Source organism: Pseudoliparis swirei, chromosome 24 (genome assembly GCF_029220125.1).
Source record: "Pseudoliparis swirei isolate HS2019 ecotype Mariana Trench chromosome 24, NWPU_hadal_v1, whole genome shotgun sequence".
NCBI lineage: Eukaryota > Metazoa > Chordata > Actinopteri > Perciformes > Liparidae > Pseudoliparis > Pseudoliparis swirei.
Window position 1 is genome coordinate 3703950 of NC_079411.1, and position 17259 is coordinate 3721208.

Sequence of the window (17259 nt, forward strand, 5' to 3'; positions counted from 1 at the left end):
CTTCCTTCCCCCGTAGAACTAGTTCCGGTGTCACGCTTCCTTCGCGTCGTCCATTTTTCATAAAACCGCACATGGTGCCGCGCCGGTCGAGGACCGTCAGCCTCTTAATTTTTGGGATTCTGCTCCGTAGTGGCGAGAAATCCGTCTCGTAACAGCCGATAAATGCAAGACACGGTGAACATGATGGACGACACCGAGTACGACGAGGAGGAGCCGTCCTTCAGCGACCCGGAGGACTTCGAGGATGACGTCGAAGACGAGGGTGAGCGGCCGCAGGAAACACCCCGGCTTTCTAGGCCCGGTGCTAACTTGTCAGCTAACGCGCCGCTCTTACTGAATTATTTTTTTAAACGCCATAAATCCAGTGAACCTGTCACCTTGGCAACCGGGCCGTAATGTTTAAACCGTGAGATGATATTAACAAAAAGTTAACTAATGACGTTACATCGCCATTTTCCTTAACTGTTAACCGTTAAAGTCTCTGCTTCGTCTAACGGCCGTTGGAGCCTCGGTGTGACCCCACCAGACTCCTAACTGTGGCCTTGTCGCTGTCATGGTGACAATAAAAACGGCTGACTAACGGAAACTCTTTTTTATAATAGATGGCTGGTTGAATGTTTAAGGCCAAGACTACTACCGCGAGCCTCCGGTCGTGTGTGAAGCTGCCGGTAAACGAGGCGTTCACGTCAGATAAACGTGTATTTTGGCTGCTCGGTTCTCCTCGTGTCTGCGAACACAAACGTGAACAAATGACACATCAGCAAGTCGAGTGCTACACAATGAAGACTAAAGCAAATGCCCTGCAGTAAAAATATTTACATGTGAAGTATAACGTTTAATTTCCATTCACACGGTTTAGAGAGGGGCTGGTTTCACTTTGTCTTGACGTGCATTGTGGTGCTGTAGAATTGTAATTGTTAGTAGGTTAGCTTTTAGAGTAGTGTCATTTTGGGGAAGTTACACCTTAAAAACATCTGATTGAGCCACAAAGCCCCGAATATAACAGTACATTTGGATTAACACCTCTCTGAAACATATCAGGCTTCCTACGGTCATGGAAAACCGGGAAAAGTCATGGCATTTAAAATTTTTATTTCCAGGCTTGGAAAAGTCTTTGATAAAAATTCAATCCCAAAGGTTTTGGAAAAGTCATGGAAATGTGTTATATTCATATGTTCATTTACACAGTTTGATTAAAAGAATACACATTTATTTATATATTTATGTGTGTATATATATATATATATTCTTTTAAGCAAACTATTGTCTCTTTCATGTGTACACTGAGATTTCACATCATGTTTGGTCGTGGAAATTAGTTTTGAAGTTCATGGAAAAGTCATGGAAATCCATAGGTCAACATGTGTATGAACCCTGTCATATGCATTAGTTTAAGACAGAGGTACTTATTTACTTTACAAAAGTTAGATCATTTATTTACTTTTTTCATAGTGTACCACCCTTTAAATGCTGATTGGGGCTATATGTGTATGTGACTAGGTGGTGAACTAGTTACGGTTTATATTATATCCGTTAAATCCCACGATCCAATTTCACTGTAGAACCTTTTGGCTTGAAATTGTATTTGTAAGCCAAAGTTAACGCCGATCAGATAAGTGACTAATGACAATGTTGCCCTCCTTCAATCGCCCCGCCCCTCTTCAGAGCTCTTGGAAGACATCCTGAAGGAGAAGCCCCAAGAGGCTGACGGGATTGACTCGGTGGTGGTGGTGGACAACGTTCCTCAGGTGGGCCAGGAGCGCTTGGAGAAACTCAAGAACGTCATCCACAAGATTTTCTCCAAGTTTGGCAAGATCACCACTGAGTTCTACCCAGAGACCGATGGCTTGACCGAAGGGTATGTGGTCGGCTCCATGCGCCGTTATGGATGTGCCCTTGCTTTAATGCGGAAAATAAGGTGTAAAACAAACTTATGCAGGTTTATCTTCTTGGAGTACGGTGGTCCTTCCCAGGCCCTGGAAGCGGTAAAGAACGCAGATGGCTACAAACTCGACAAACAACATACGTTCAGAGTCAACCTCTTCACCGACTTTGACAAGTGAGTGTGCGGCGTCGGAGAAGAGATGCATCAAATGATGCGGCAGATTTATGCGAGACAAGTAGATTCATTCTTCTCGCTTATTTCCCAGGTACATGAACATCAGTGATGAGTGGGAAACGCCCGAGAAGCAGCCTTTTAAAGATTTTGTGAGTTATTTTCTTACTAATCATAAGTAGTTTATTATGTGGGCTTTTTGTATTTCTTTACATTTAGAAGAAATGGGCCACTCAATATCGATTAATGGATATCCCGCCTATTCAGGGAAATATGCGCCACTGGATTGAGGACCCAGACTGTCGTGACCAGTACAGCGTGATCTACGAAGCCGGAGAGAGGACCGTCATTTACAACAACGACGCTAAGGAACCCATCGTGTCCGAGGAGAGATCGGTACGTAGTCGGTCACACTCTGACCTGCAGCGTTAGTCGAGGTTGTGATGAATTTTAATCCACGGTGCTGTTTGACTTGCGGACTGATGATGTTTTTGTTTTCCTGACGCAGCGCTGGACGGAGACGTACGTGCGCTGGTCTCCCAAAGGCACCTACCTGGCCACCTTCCACCAACGTGGCATTGCATTGTGGGGCGGCGAGAAGTTCAAGCAGATCCAGAGGTTCAGCCATCAGGGCGTGTCCCTCATCGACTTCTCATCATGTGAGAGGTAAGCAACATTGTTCTTATTTACACTGTTTTAGGATTAGGGTTCAAGTGTTAATGATGTAAACTGATGCCCTTTTAAAAAATATATATATTTGGCATCTCCCAAAAAGTGTTTGGGCCCAAATCTAATTATTCTGCTCAATATTCTTCTCTACCAAACTGTTGATGAAATATATATCTTGACACATTGAAAGCTATAGGAAAGAAAATATGCTTCACTACTTAATCCAAATACTGTGCGTCCTGATTTGAAATCTATGAAACTTATCAGCTTAGTTTGTTAATAATGAACGATGGAAAACAAAAAGTGACTCATCTTGAGCTCCACCTGTGGTTGTGCCGCCTTCCAGGTATGTGGTGACCTTCAGTCCCCTGATGGACACGAAGGAGGACCCACAGGCCATCATCATCTGGGACATTCTGACCGGACACAAGAGGAGAGGTTTCCACTGCGAGAGCTCTGCACACTGGCCCATATTCAAGTCAGTATTTTGGGTTATGAAAGATTTTATGTCCCCAATTGACTTCTATGCTGCGTTCACATCTGTAGCTCCTGCAGTGATCAGAATGAATTATAATGATGTGCATTGTTTCCCAGATGGAGCCACGACGGAAAGTTCTTTGCCAGGATGACCGCAGACACGCTGAGCATCTACGAGGCTCCAGTGAGTACAGACAAAGACGCCGTGAAGTTGTATTTGTTGAGTGTGCAGCTGACATTCTTTCTTTCCCTTTTCTTTAGTCAATGGGCTTGCTCGACAAGAAGAGTCTCAAGATTTCCGGCATCAAGTAAGAGAGGATTCTTTTATGATTTTGTTTCTTGTAGTTGCTTATTAAATTGTGAAACATTGAGAATAATCTGTGCCCTATTTTTGTGTTTACCTACAGGGACTTCTCATGGTCTCCTGGTGACAACGTCATAACGTTCTGGGTACCCGAGGACAAAGATATCCCAGCGAGAGTGACTCTGATGCAGATTCCCACCCGCCAGGAGATCCGCGTCCGCAACCTCTTCAATGTTGTCGACTGCAAACTGCACTGGCAGAGAAACGGAGACTACCTGTGTGTGAAAGTGGACAGGACTCCGAAAGGAACCCCGGTAAAGAGAGAGAGGAGAAACGGCTGAGACCTCACTGTGAAAAAAAACAACTTTAAAAACAATTGCGCAACTTATTTTTTCCCCCTCCCTTTTCAGGGCGTTGTCACCAACTTTGAAATCTTCCGCATGAGAGAGAAGCAGGTTCCTGTCGACGTGGTGGAGATGAAGGGTGAGAACGTAACAAAATACAAACGCTCTTCGCGGGACTTTGAACGTTTCCCAAAATAAACGACGACCCTGACGCACGTCTCTTGTTTTTCCGTCTTTGCAGAAGGCATCATCGCGTTCGCTTGGGAACCCAACGGCAGCAAGTTTGCCGTTCTCCACGGAGAGTCTCCGAGAATCAACGTCTCCTTCTATCACGTCAAAAACAACGGCAAGATTGAGCTCTCAAGTGAGTTGATCGGACTGACGCAAAAATAACTCTTGAGTCGCGCGGTAAACCTCCACTGAATGAGACGCTTCATCCTCTTTTTCTTTTCTTCTTCAGAGACGTTTGACAAGCAGCAGGCCAACAGCATCTTCTGGAGCCCCCAGGGACAGTTCCTGGTGCTGGCTGGTCTCAGGAGGTTAGTTAAATCTCTGTGAATTAGTTAGTGATGATGACCAAACTAAATACCTGGTTATCTCGTATGAGAGCTAAGCTTCCCTGATTTGAGGTTTACAGTATACATTTTTTGTCGGTGTAAGTGTATAATCTTCTCTTTTTTTCCTCCATGTGTGTCCAGTATGAATGGAGCTCTTGCCTTTGTGGACACGTCCGACTGCACCATGATGAACATAGCCGAGCACTACATGGCCTCCGATGTCGAGTGGGACCCCACCGGCCGCTATCTCGTCACCTCCGTCTCCTGGTGGAGCCACAAGGTGCTGCCACGCCTTTCCCACCGGGCCAAATCACCGTCCGCTGGCATCCTAACGACATACTAAACTTCATCCTTTTCCTTTTATTCTTTAATGTGCATTAAAGGTGGACAATGCATACTGGCTGTGGACGTTCCAGGGCCGTCTTCTCCAGAAGAACAACAAGGACCGCTTCTGTCAGCTGCTCTGGAGACCCAGACCTCCGACCCTGCTCAACATAGAAGAGACCAAGGTACCATTTCATCTTCATCATGTACAGTACCTATGCTGTATCTTTGTGTGTGTGTGTGTGTGGAGCCAGTGATGACAAATCAACATTTCTGACACCTCGTATGAGAGCTGCACTGCGGCTCCTGATTCTAACTCTGGTCTGAGGCTCACGTCTCCCAACACCGACGTGATATTGTGTTTGCCGTGTCTTTTGATTTGTCCTTTTTTCTGTTTTACACTAAATGTCCATCTTCCTCCTGCAGATAATCAAGAAGGATCTGAAGAAATACTCAAAGATCTTTGAGCAGAAGGATCGTCTGAGCCAGACCAAGGCTTCTAAGGTTCGACGCGTTTATGCCTTTATGCTTGTTTACGACCCTTGTCCTTTTGCACCGTGTTTGTTTATGGCGCTAAATGTTTTATGTGTTTGTGAGTAGGAGCTGGTGGACAAGCGGCGGTCCATGATGGATGATTACCGTAGCTTCAGGGAGGCGGCGCAGCAGACCTATCGGGATCAGAAGAGCGCCCGCCTCGAGCTCAGAGGAGGTGAGACGTCGCTCGCGCTTCGTACCCGCCGGTCTTTGTCCGTACGTAAGGAAACCACTGACATGCGTGTCTGTCCTCCTCCAGGAATGGACAGTGATGAGCTGGACAGCAACGTGGAAGACTGGGAGGAGGAGACCATTGAGTTTTTTATCAACGAAGAAATCATTCCCCTTGGAGATCTGTAGTCCCCTACGCAGGTAACACTCGCATGAAATACCCAGTGGAATAAAAAATGGCATTCACGCAGTTTAAATCCTGTGTTACAAAATAAATCTCTTTCACGGTGTTTAATCACCATTCTGGCTTTACTCTCCGTAAAGATGTCTGTTGACTCATTCTCGCTTTAACAATATTCATCCAATTAAATAAAACAATGGGCGACGATCTCGCCGCACGTCATATAAAACCACACCATGAAGAGAGATGGTGTGTTTGGGTGTTAGTGGGGCAACTTGTTTTATTTTATTTTCTGAAACAATTTGACGGAGGTTAGGGTTGCACTTGCTTACGGTAGTACTCATGGTATTACTTATAGTATTACTCATGGTATTACTTATAGTATTACTCATGGTATTACTTGTGGTATTTTATTAGTTTGGCTTTCTTGAAGAAACGTTACTTTCTTGATTCTTGTTCTGAGTATTTACTCGTGGTTGATGCACTTATTACAGCTGAATGACGTGTGATGTAATGTAAAGGCCCTTCTCTCCTCCTCCTGGTCTAACCAGTGAGGAAGGTGTGAAGCCGACATCTTCCGTCTCCTACTAAACTCTTGAGCCTGAAGACTTTTTATCGGTCCAGTCAAATGAGAACGATTTCTTTAAATCCCTCTGTTTATAGCTCTCGTTGTTCTTTCTGTTTCAATATAAAGATAAAGATGCTTTCACTTCGAGAGTTCTCGGACAAAACTCCGCAGTCAGTTTTGTTGCCGATTTGGGTCGAGTTAAAGGGCCAAATTACAGCAACAACATATGTTATTTACTTCTAGTTAGCGTGGAGATGCGCGTCTCATGTGCTCCAGGATTTGAGATGGAAATTGTTCCAAAATGGCGCCGATTTTCTTTCCCGATTTATTTAATGGGAAACTGCTGCCTCTTTGTTCATTCTTTGTGCGTCTGCAGAATTCGATGAATAAAGGTTTGTTGTGGTTTGTGGACGTAGGGACATCTGCTTTGTGTGCTGAATTCAGGCTTCACCTCCCTCCATGTAGATAACAAACAATCCGTATATTCTCTCTCTTTCAGTTCATCCGTTTTTGTGTGGAAGGAGGAGAGAGGAACTGCGTCATTGATTGGAGGACGACGACCACGCTGTGAATTTTGGCGTTCAAGAGCCTCAACATTCATATTTAGTGACATCAGAGCACGCCTTGCGGAGCTGCAGCCACATCCGGGGACAAGAGAGGATACTTTGTATTTAATATTTTCTCTTTGTCTCGCACCATTTTTTCTTTTTTTTCCTGTGGAACTTGGTATTTAGTAATACGGCCTCCTTCTTTTCTATTCATCAATTGGATTAACTCTTAGCCCCGCCTCTTAATCGGACCTTCGTTCTCCAGGAGGTTGTGTTATGAACTAGCCCCGCCATGCGAGTGTGTTATTACAGGGCGGCACAGAGTGCTCTACCAGTGGGGGGGGGCGGTGTTGTGACTAAACGAGTAGCCTTCGTTCTAATTGTGCTGATGTGGCATTATAGTGGCCTGTATCCTCCTCCTTTCAGATTAGGTTTTCACACGGGGAGGGGGTGCGCAGTGGGAATAACTTTAAATAAACATTCAAACACGATGCTACCCGACTGTGTCTCCGTGTTTGGTTCTTCATTTATCAATTAAAACGAGAGCAACACTTGCTCTGGTTCCTCCCTCTGGAGTGTGAGGGCATTTCACTTGTAATTAATTATTTAACGGTCATATAAAACAAGCATTTTTAAGAGTCCAGAAACCTATTTATAGACTAATCTATTAAAACTCAATCGACAGATTTCACACACAGATACTTGTTAGTTGCAGCCCTGCATACAGTTCTGAACGCCCATCATCTATGGCAGCGTCACACTCGTCTTCACCGAGGGCCACATCGGCATCATGGCCTCTTAAAGGGCCGGTGTAACTGAAGCGCCGTATAAACTACTCCCGAACATATTGTTAAATAACTTTGCATTTGATTATTGTTCATTCAAGTGTAGAAATATTGTACATAAGGACATATCTCTTGTAGTATAACACTAATCCATTTAGTTTGAAACCTTCAAAATAAAAGCACAGGATATAAAGGCGATCATGTGTCTTTCAAGCCGTCAGGGGCCGCATAAAATGACGTGGTGGGCCGCATTCGGCCCGCGGGTCTTGTGTTTGACACCTGATCTATGGACTAAAAGCAGTTACTATGTTATAACAATTTTATATATACATGGTAAGAAAATATCCAATTACTACAACAATGGATGACTTGCTCCTCTGAATATCTGCATATACAACAGACTGCAAACAATTTTATTGAAACTTATATTAACTCTGCGGGTTGACTTGTTTAATGGAGTACAGTTTGTTTAACAGCCTCATCCCGTTTTCTAAAGACTTTGACCTCTTTGTTCAGTCATTCGCTTATTTGCAATTTATAAACCTTTTTAACCCTTGTGTTGCCTTCGGGTCATTTTGACCCGATTCAATATTTAACCCTCCTGTCGCCTTCGGGTCAATTTGACCCGATTCAATGTTTAATGTCGGTGTTCTTTCGGGAGTCAACAAACAAACATAAAGTACCTCACACTTAAACTTGGAAAACAATATTAATTCTAATAATTTTCTGGAGATTTTAATAGCTGGGGTCATATTGACCTCAAGGGTAAAATATGTTAGTAAATATAAAGGTAACAGGAGGGTTAAACATTGAATCGGGTCATATTGACCCGAAGGCGACAGGAGGGTGAAACATTGAATCGGGTCAAATTGACCCGAAGGCAACACAAGGGTTAAGTGTTCGTAACGCATCACGTTCGATGAACCGCTAACTTTCCTCCAGAAGCTTCCGTTTAAAGCTCGGCTCAAACTGAGGTCACCGAGGTTTAAAAAGTGGTTTGCTAAATGGTATTTACGGTGAAATCTCTTCCTGCTCGGATGAATTTAATCCATCATAGGAGTCGACGTCCTTCGCTGCTTCATTTCTACTCTGTATTTTGTGGTTGTGAAAGATTTGATGGAGCCAAGATCACTGGTTACTCTTCTTCTTCTTCTGCATACCGCTCTGTCATTAAGGTGAACATGCTCGTCGTTTATCAAGCCGTCCACACCGGGACTCGCTAGTAATTTAACCTGCTTGTGGAAAGTGTACAGTATAATTTCTTTTGTGTGGAATTTTTTGTGCAGATTTAAATCAGGAAGGTCACTTTAACGGATGTATGGATAGATTAAAGTCCAGTTGAGGGTTTTATATCCAACATGGCGCCTCGCAGTTTTTCAGGATAAAGCAATTCTGAGTTAGTTTCTGGTGTGTCGGCACCATTTAGATTCATCAATTGATCCCAGATCCCAGATAATCCCAGTTCAGATGAGAGGTCACGTTGACTCTACAGATCTTTCCCCTCATTAATCTGAAGACCTGATGTCTGTACAGATGTTCTCTGTGACATGAGGAACAGAAGCGTCCATGAACAGTTTATTTCTAGCTATAATTATATATATGTATATATTTATGTGTATATATACACGTATATATACGTATATATATATCTAGATATATGCGTATATATATATGCATATATATATATATATATATATATGAATTGGAGTGAAATAGAAGTATAAAGAAAATACTCAAATAAGGAACGCCATAATTGTATTTAATTCCAGTCATGCAGTATGACATCATTATTTATTGGACACAGCTGATCAAACTGAGCTGGCAGTGATTTGTACTAATATTGATCCACGTGGTCCTCGTTGTGCAACTGATAAACTGGCCGTGGCACCGCCGATGCCTTCACCGAAACGTCGTACTTTAAAAAATCAATGTGTGTAACAGGATGTTTGTGGTGCTTTGATGTGGAGGCAGCGGCCGCCCCGTCATTTCCCCGTCAGGTCACTGATGTTGTAAACACTCATTAGGAGAAAGCTCAAACATGGATGACGATATGTTTAGTCTTTTATGACCGACAACACAAGTCCATGAAAGAAGAAAGAAAATGGCATATACACTGAGGTAAGAAGGTGGCATACACACTGAGGTAAGAAGATGGCATACACACTGAGGGAAGAAGGTGGCATATACACTGAGGTAAGAAGGTGGCATACACACTGAGGTATATCAGAAAAAAAGAAACACCTGCAGAGGTTGATGCAATTCACTCCAACAGCCCTGCAGAAAATATCTCCTTAATATATTATACTACTTTGGTTATTGCTTCTCTGACTTAACTCTATGTACTTTATTGTGGTGTGTTGCGCTGTATTATTTTTACTAGAAAGAAAGAAAAAATAGTTCGAAATGAAGAATATGTATGTCAAAAGTCGAAATGCTAACGTCGTATATCATCAAGGTCATTTTAGTTTGTGGTTATTTTGACTTTTTTGTAAGAACATATTGTCCTATATCGTATTATTTAATTCACCTTGATTTTCTATCTAATAATTTTCTATTTTAAAGGCCTAATGTCGATTATTATATGAATAAATATCTAATAATTTTGAATCACCGTAATTATTTATACTTGTATTAAACATAAAACTTTCCATCTTGCTCTCTTGGCTCTCAGCGTCGGCGGGTGTATGGTTTCACAGCCTGAATCCAGTCAGCATGTGTGTGTGCGTGGAGCGCACGCGCGTGCAAGTGCGTGCGTGTAGAAGTATGAGAGCGGTCAAATATCGCGAGACGTCGCTAGACTATGTGGAGAGCGTAGACGGCCACGGTCCCGTCGAGCGCACCCGGTCTCCTCACCGGGCTGACGGACAGACAGGGAGCGGGCACCGGCGACAAAAGCGCGGACGGACCGGCACCATGGAGCTCCTCCGCCGGGTAAGAAGAGGAAGAAGCAACGTGGTTCAGGTTCATTTGCCGGTGCTTTGCTCCCGCTAAAGGGAACACGACCGGCGTCTCTCGCCCCTCAAAGGGGCGCTCGGGGAGGGAGCGCGTGGTGGAGAGAAAGCCGAGTGGGGGGCTGGAGGTAAATATGTCTTCCTGCCGTCGCATGAGAAGGGGGTTCGCATCCCGGCGCCGGCCGGTGAAAGGGCGCATTGTGCCGGGTATAAGCGAGAGGAGGTGATGGCGAGTAGAAAAAATATTAACTAAAAAATAAACACAGCCTGAAGATCTGAACCTCGCTTCAGAAAGAGACGAGTTATTGTATTATTATTATTTTTTTAAAGTACAACTTAAATCTGCAAACGTGTCGCTTCAGGGAGACTTTTAAAGTTCACAAAGGAATTTGTGATGTTATTTTTGTCTTCTTCTTTTGAGCGCGTGTGTGTGTCTGTGTGTGTGTGTGTCTGTGTTTGAGTGTGAAAGTACAGCGCGTGCGCGGATGTTTGATTTCTCTAAATAGGCCCCTCCAGTCAACGTGGAGTTTAGATGTGAAAACCAAGTGGAAAGAGAACGCGCCGCAAAAAAAAAACTATAATTTTCTAAAAATATGAGCCGTATTTCTGTGTTTTGTGTGTGTTTTGTTGTTGCTTCAGCGGCAGATGTTCTTATGGGCCAGACAATAAGAGGCTGTGGACCGGAGCGGCCTCCACCCCCACAGCCCGGTTTGTTCACGTCTGTGTGACAACTGAGGTTCCCACGGCCCCTGGTCAGGACCAGTTATAGCACATACTTTATAAAATGTCCCACTTGGACTTGAGAATGAAAAGATGATGGATGACGTCACTGGATTAATCACTTTATTATTGGTTTGGCTAAAAAGGTATTGGGATATTACTTGAGTAAAAAACAAGTAGTCATATAGCCCACCACGATGTACAATTACTCCTGCATATTATCAAAATGTATAGTTGTAAAAACTTTGAAAAAAAAACTTTTTCAAAAGGTCACATTTTTAGTGCTTTGAATCTTTTAAGATACTCTAACCACAATTATAATGGAACAATAACTTAATATAATCGTATTAATTCTGCAGGAAATCTATATATGACAGCCCATATGTTGAGTCATTGTCCAGACATTCATTTTTGTATGTACAGTAAACCTCAATAAATGTTGCATTTCCAAGTATATTATATATATATATATAATATAATATATATATATATATATAACATTTGAAAAGTATATCCTATATAATATAACAATATTATATATATATATATGTGAAAGGTGCTAAATTCACACACACATATGTATATATTTGTCTGAATTTAGCACCTGTCACATAATATATATATTTACTTTACTATATTATATATATATATTTACTATACTATACTATATTATATATATATATATATATATATATATATAATATATATCATGTGAAAGGTGCTAAATTCACACACACACATACTGTATATATATATATATATGTTTGTTTCTGGTGAGTATAAATGTCCCTGCAGACACTCACATACTATTTATCACAAATTATAGGCCTCCGATGATATGCCTGAACGGTTGTTTTGACACCTGGAGAACTAATTTGCAGAAACTAAAGTTGTTATTTTATTTCTTTTCAGTTTAGTGTTGTTTAATTTGTTACATTTTTTGATTGTTATTTGTTGCAACACTGAACCTGAGTTAATGAGAGATGCTTATTGCTGTTGCCTTGGTAACCAGGCAGCTGATAGCATTGTCATCTTCACGTGTGTAACACACACATTGATTCAAGAAATGTATTTATTGTAAATATTTAATGTACTAATGCTTTATAGATCAGTTACACTTCTCTGATGAAAACGGGGTTCGGCAGTGTTCATCCTCCCCGGCTGCTGAAAGAGCACACATCATGCCTATTTTAATATGTTTATACACTATATATATTTTAATTAATCGGTATTACATCTTTTCTTTTAGCTGATCCACGAAGCAGAAAAAAAACATTGTGGAGAGGAGCTGAACATATTGATATTATTAAATGTTAATTAAGAACCCATCTATTTATACTTTTACTCATATCTTTACTCTATTTGGTGTGCTCAACATTCCACTGTCATTATGTATTATTTTATTATATTATATTTCATTGACATTGTACATATGTTTATTCAATGTTGTAAAGCATTTGATTAATATAATATCCACTTCTTGTATTTCATAATCAGTGCGTAGTTGTAAAAGAGGAAAACGGTTCTCAGTTAAATTTCCTGTTTCCTATTTGTAATATATGACAACACAAGTATTTCTTCTTTCTTCTTCTTCTTCCTTTCAGTTGCACGTGTCAAACAGGAAGTGTTTCCTTCCGCGATAGATGGCCACAATGGAGCTGAGATAACCGCTTCCTCTTTCCTCCACCAATCACGGCTCTGGATCGAGGGTAACCATGGGAACGTGGCGTGGTCTGCGAGTGGCGTTCATCCTGGGCTCTTTGTTCATGATCCTGCTGATCATCGCCTACTGGGACGACGTCGGGGGCTTCAACCTCTACCCGCTGCAGGAGCCCAGACGCGCGTCGCCTCACCCTCGGACGACCGCCGCGCCCTCGCGCCCGACGTACGCCGGCAGATCCCAGACCAGTTCTCCCCCCGCCACGGCTCCGAGTGCAACGCCGCTGCCCGAGGAGACGGGAGGAGCTGCTGACGCGCGTACAGAGGAGGAAGGGAAGAAAAAGCTAGCGCCGAGGGAGGAGGAAACGAGGGCGGACGAGGAGGAGAAGGGGAGAAGTCGTAATGCCGAGGACGAAAGGGAACAGGAGGCGAGGAAGCGGAGGATCGGGGACGTGTGCTCGGGAAAGGACGCCGTCGAATTCCCCGGGAGGACTCGGGCGTTTGAGCAGATCCCAAACAGGGAGCTGGATCACCTGATCGTGGATGACACGCACCAGATTATCTACTGCTACGTGCCCAAGGTACCGCTGCCTGTGTGTGTGTGTGTGTAGGTGTGAGTGTGTGTGTAGGTGTGTGTGTGTGTGTAGGTGTGAGTGTGTGTGTGTGTGAACACGTGTGTTAGGTCACTTTTTGTGGATCTAAATGTGAGAAAAAGACATTTTAAAATCACAGTTCTTCATTCCAACACGTGTCCCTTTGCCCTATTGTCTTCTCTCACACACCTCATCTTCCCCTCTTTTCTTCCCCTCTTTTCTTCCTCTCCGCCCAGGTGGCGTGCACCAACTGGAAGCGAGTGATGGTGGTCCTGTCCCAGTCTCTGATCTCGCCCTCCTCGGGGAAGCCGTACACCGACCCGGAGGCTGTACCCCCTGACCTCGTACACAACTCCTCCCTCCACCTCACTTTTGCCAAGTATGACACATAAACGCACGCACGCACACACACACACACACACACACACACACACACACACACACACACACACACACACATAGCAGCCGATTGGAGACATTAAGTGAATAATAAAATAAAAAAATAATGGTCGCTATCACAATGTTATTACAACTTTATCGTGAAGGAGATTTTCACAGCATTATAAAATAGATATTAAAGAGGGATTTATGATTCTAACTTCCCAGCGCTAAGAAAGGAACAAAACTAATTTATTTAAAACAAAAAGAAAGACACCACCAACATATATATCCATATATCTCATGAGGAATACGTGTTCACAACAACATCCTGATTATTTGTGCTGGAAAAAGCGATGCATTTAAAAAGAAGAAGAAGAAGAAGAAGAAGAAGACGACATGTGGCCACACTGAGAAACCAAGCCCAGCCCATAATGTCTTTAACAACGCAGTAAAAAAAAACTCCATCAATTCAACATGGAAAACAGAGAGATGAAGACAAATGAGGTATTCAAATGAGGCCAAACAAACCACACACACACACACACACACGCACACGCACAAACACACACATCAGGATGTCTGTCCAGAACTTGAGAAACTTTAATGAAACTCAGTGTTCCTCCTCAGGAACTCCGTCTCCACCCCATCGTAAAAAAGGCGTTAATTCACGAAAGGTTACAAGGCGCTCCTTTTTGAGACGAAAACACTTAAATATTCAGTTATACTGTTTGAGAAGCTTCACGTGAGCTGAAGGAGTTATTTACCGAGTTGGAAGAGGAGAGTGGAAAAGACTTACTGGGGGGGGAGGGGGGGGGGGGGCGGACACAGACAGATCTTTCTCTCCCCTCAGGAGCCGTCTGTGCTCAGATATACACACCTTAACTTCTGTTTTTTCCCCCCGCTTCAGGACTCCTCAGGCTTCATTTTCATCTCATTTAGTGGCCAGATGTTTCCCAGAGTTGCTCGGGATCGACCGGCTCCGGTATAATCTGCCCTCACGGTGTCGTGTGTGTGTCTCCCGCCAGGTTTTGGCGCCGCTATGGCTCTCTGTCCCGCCACCTGATGGCACTCAAGCTCCAGCACTACACCAAGTTCCTGTTTGTTCGAGATCCTTTCGTGCGTCTTATCTCGGCCTTCAGGAACAAGTTTGGAAGGTGTGTGTCTGTGTGTGTGTGACGGAGCGGGCGTGGTGGTGTTTGAGTTGAGAGGGAAGAGACGTGGGCTCCACCTTCGATTCAACCGCACTCCCATGTGTGTATTTGCGTTTGATTTTTTTGTTTTGTTAAGGCCCAACGAGGACTTCTACAAGCAGTTTGGCTCCGTCATGCTGCGTCGCTACGGCAACGTGTCGGGCGGTTTGCCGGAGACGGCGGCGGAGGCGTTCGCCGCCGGAGTCAAGCCGTCGTTCCAGCAGTTCGTCGCGTACCTGCTGGATCCGGAGACGGAGACGGAGAGCGTCTTCAACGAACACTGGCGGCAGGTATTCGCCTCGCGCCGCTGGGAAAGCCTCCGCGAGATAAAGACGACCGCGCGGCGGGAGGTCTGAACATCTGCCGTCTGTGGCCGTAAACCGGTCCGATCCTTTGATTTGCACCAATGAATTGATCGTTTACGTTCAGGGTGATGATTTTAGGGGAGTGGCTTTGTAGTGTCAGGGTTGCGGACCTTACTGACTGTGGGAGGTGCTGCGAGCTCCATTCACTGGGAAAGAGATGGCAACACTGGGAGGGGGTTTATTTTAATTTTTTAAATTATCTATCATACTCGGTTGATGAACTAGTTTCTCAAGATTACTGACACTAACTTTACTTTACATTTAGCATTTGGAGTCATGTTACATTCATACCCCGTAGACACAGCTACAGGGAGCAACTCAGGGTTAAGTGCCTTGCTCAAGGACACATCGACTTTAAAGGACCAAACCAGTGTATCGTGGACTTCTTTCCCTTATCTATCGTCATTGTTGATGTTTGCACTATTTTGGCTGTTATGATACAAAAGGTACTTTTATAGTACATTTTAAGTTTTCAAGAAATCATAAGTTAGAGCACTTATGAGCTAGATAGCTGCAGCCTTTCGGTCAGCCACATGTATCTTTCTTTTTGTAATTTTTTTAAAATTCCTGGTGGTTGTATATTTTGTTGATCGAAATAAATAAACTCATTAATTCATGTATTCACAGTTGTGCAGTAATGGGGAAAAGATACCAGGAAAACTGCACCTCTGGAATGGGACTTACATTTTAATATTTTTCCGAAAAGAAAATTTGATTTCTACAGTTTTATTTCTAATTGTTTTTTCTTTTTCTTGTGTTAACTGTTGTCAATAACTCTTCCATTTATTTTAGTGGTGTATTGTGACTTTTGTTTTTTATCAAAATCATGTGGACTACTCTATATAATTTCATTTATATGATTCTGAGCAGTTCAGCCAACACATTTGGGGCAATAAATACAGATCAGGAGTAAAAAAGTGTGTGAACTGTTTTCCATGTCTGCCAATACATCGAGTATAAACAGCTGCTCTTCGTGTGTTTCAGGTGTACCGCCTGTGCCACCCGTGCCAGGTGAAGTACGACTTCATTGGACGACTAGAAACCCTGGAAACCGACGCGGAGCACCTGCTGAAGCTTCTGGAGGTGGATCACCTGCTCCGCTTCCCTTCGGGGGCTCGAAACCGCACCGCGGCCAGCTGGGAGCGAGACTGGTTCGCACAGATTCCCATCGCGATGAGGAGAGAACTGTACAAGCTGTACGAACCAGACTTTGAGATGTTCGGCTACCCCAAACCTGACAGCACGCTGCACCAGTAGGCTCCGCCCACTGGGCGCTCCACCGTGTGCAGAGCCCACGGCGAGCCAGAAAATGCCTTTTGAAGACTAACGGGTCGATGATGCTGTTTGTTTCATTTGCTTTGTGCATACCTCTATTGACAGAAGTGCCTCCCAGTATTATTGCGTTTTATTTTTTACATATCTAAAGCACACCTGCTCACAAGCAGCTTTATCCCAGTCGGTTTTTCCACACATAAAGGCACTTTGAATCGTATTTTGTTATTAGTATCTTGGTAAGTCATTGGGGAAGGACTGATGCTAACTGTTGGCTGACAATTCTGTTGCAGAGAAATAAATGTTTTTGTATATGTGACTTTATTTCAACTGCGTGTGAAAGAAATATTTGTTTTAATTCAGTAAAGGTGGCAATACCACAATGTAAAATAGTCAAATGTCAGTAAGGTATTTGTAATAGTCCAGGGAGTACCACTTAAACAGGATATTCAATTTATTCTGTAGCTGTGGAGGACCTTTATCAACTAAATTCTAATTTCCAATAAAAATCTCAAGACACTTCTTAATTTTAAGTAACAGTTAAACCAACTGTTGGTGTAGGAAATACTATATATTAGTTATATTAAAACAGACCGCCCCCCCCCTCTCC

The 17259-nt window shown here is 43.3% G+C and overlaps 2 protein-coding genes and 1 non-coding gene across 5 annotated transcripts; all 3 read left to right on the forward strand.

Moving 5' to 3' along the window:
- Positions 1 to 58: 58 nt before the first annotated feature.
- Positions 59 to 7234, forward strand: eif3ba (eukaryotic translation initiation factor 3, subunit Ba). The gene is made up of 19 exons (XM_056409465.1): positions 59 to 262; positions 1666 to 1858; positions 1940 to 2059; positions 2151 to 2208; positions 2324 to 2452; positions 2565 to 2722; positions 3072 to 3203; positions 3320 to 3386; positions 3464 to 3510; positions 3610 to 3820; positions 3917 to 3989; positions 4092 to 4214; positions 4311 to 4389; positions 4549 to 4687; positions 4791 to 4916; positions 5158 to 5235; positions 5332 to 5440; positions 5525 to 5637; positions 6685 to 7234. Exons 1-18 carry the CDS (start codon positions 163 to 165, stop codon positions 5623 to 5625), a joined length of 2043 nt encoding a protein of 680 aa, XP_056265440.1. The 5' UTR covers positions 59 to 162; the 3' UTR covers positions 5626 to 5637; positions 6685 to 7234.
- Positions 4980 to 5063, forward strand: LOC130190851 (small nucleolar RNA SNORD60). Its single transcript, XR_008831072.1, has one exon. It is a non-coding gene; the product is annotated as a small nucleolar RNA SNORD60 (small nucleolar RNA).
- A 3121-nt stretch (positions 7235 to 10355) lies between the features above and the next one.
- Positions 10356 to 16973, forward strand: LOC130190039 (carbohydrate sulfotransferase 12-like). Of its 3 annotated transcripts, none has more exons than XM_056409174.1 (6): positions 10356 to 10597; positions 12794 to 13429; positions 13678 to 13820; positions 14848 to 14976; positions 15110 to 15362; positions 16362 to 16973. In XM_056409174.1, the coding sequence occupies exons 2-6, from the start codon at positions 12905 to 12907 to the stop codon at positions 16632 to 16634; spliced, it is 1323 nt and encodes a 440-aa protein (XP_056265149.1). In that variant the 5' UTR covers positions 10356 to 10597; positions 12794 to 12904; the 3' UTR covers positions 16635 to 16973. The 3 variants fall into 3 exon arrangements, with proteins under 3 accessions (XP_056265149.1, XP_056265151.1, XP_056265150.1); XM_056409176.1 differs by having other exon boundaries at positions 15110 to 15302; XM_056409175.1 differs by having other exon boundaries at positions 10356 to 10449.
- The last annotated feature ends 286 nt before the right edge of the window (positions 16974 to 17259 follow it).

What these genes read in the sequence shown, in the direction of transcription:
- eif3ba (XM_056409465.1), top strand. Translation starts at nt 163, where the DNA reads ATGCAAGACACGGTGAACATGATGGACGACACCGAGTACGACGAGGAG. An exon ending in CGGCAAGATTGAGCTCTCAA is followed by an intron (nt 4,215 to 4,310) that starts GTGAGTTGATCG and finishes TTTCTTCTTCAG; the next exon opens with AGACGTTTGACAAGCAGCAG. An exon ending in GCCAGACCAAGGCTTCTAAG is followed by an intron (nt 5,236 to 5,331) that starts GTTCGACGCGTT and finishes GTTTGTGAGTAG; the next exon opens with GAGCTGGTGGACAAGCGGCG.
- LOC130190039 (XM_056409174.1), top strand. Translation starts at nt 12,905, where the DNA reads ATGGGAACGTGGCGTGGTCTGCGAGTGGCGTTCATCCTGGGCTCTTTG. An exon ending in TCTACTGCTACGTGCCCAAG is followed by an intron (nt 13,430 to 13,677) that starts GTACCGCTGCCT and finishes CTCTCCGCCCAG; the next exon opens with GTGGCGTGCACCAACTGGAA. An exon ending in CTCCACCTCACTTTTGCCAA is followed by an intron (nt 13,821 to 14,847) that starts GTATGACACATA and finishes GTCTCCCGCCAG; the next exon opens with GTTTTGGCGCCGCTATGGCT.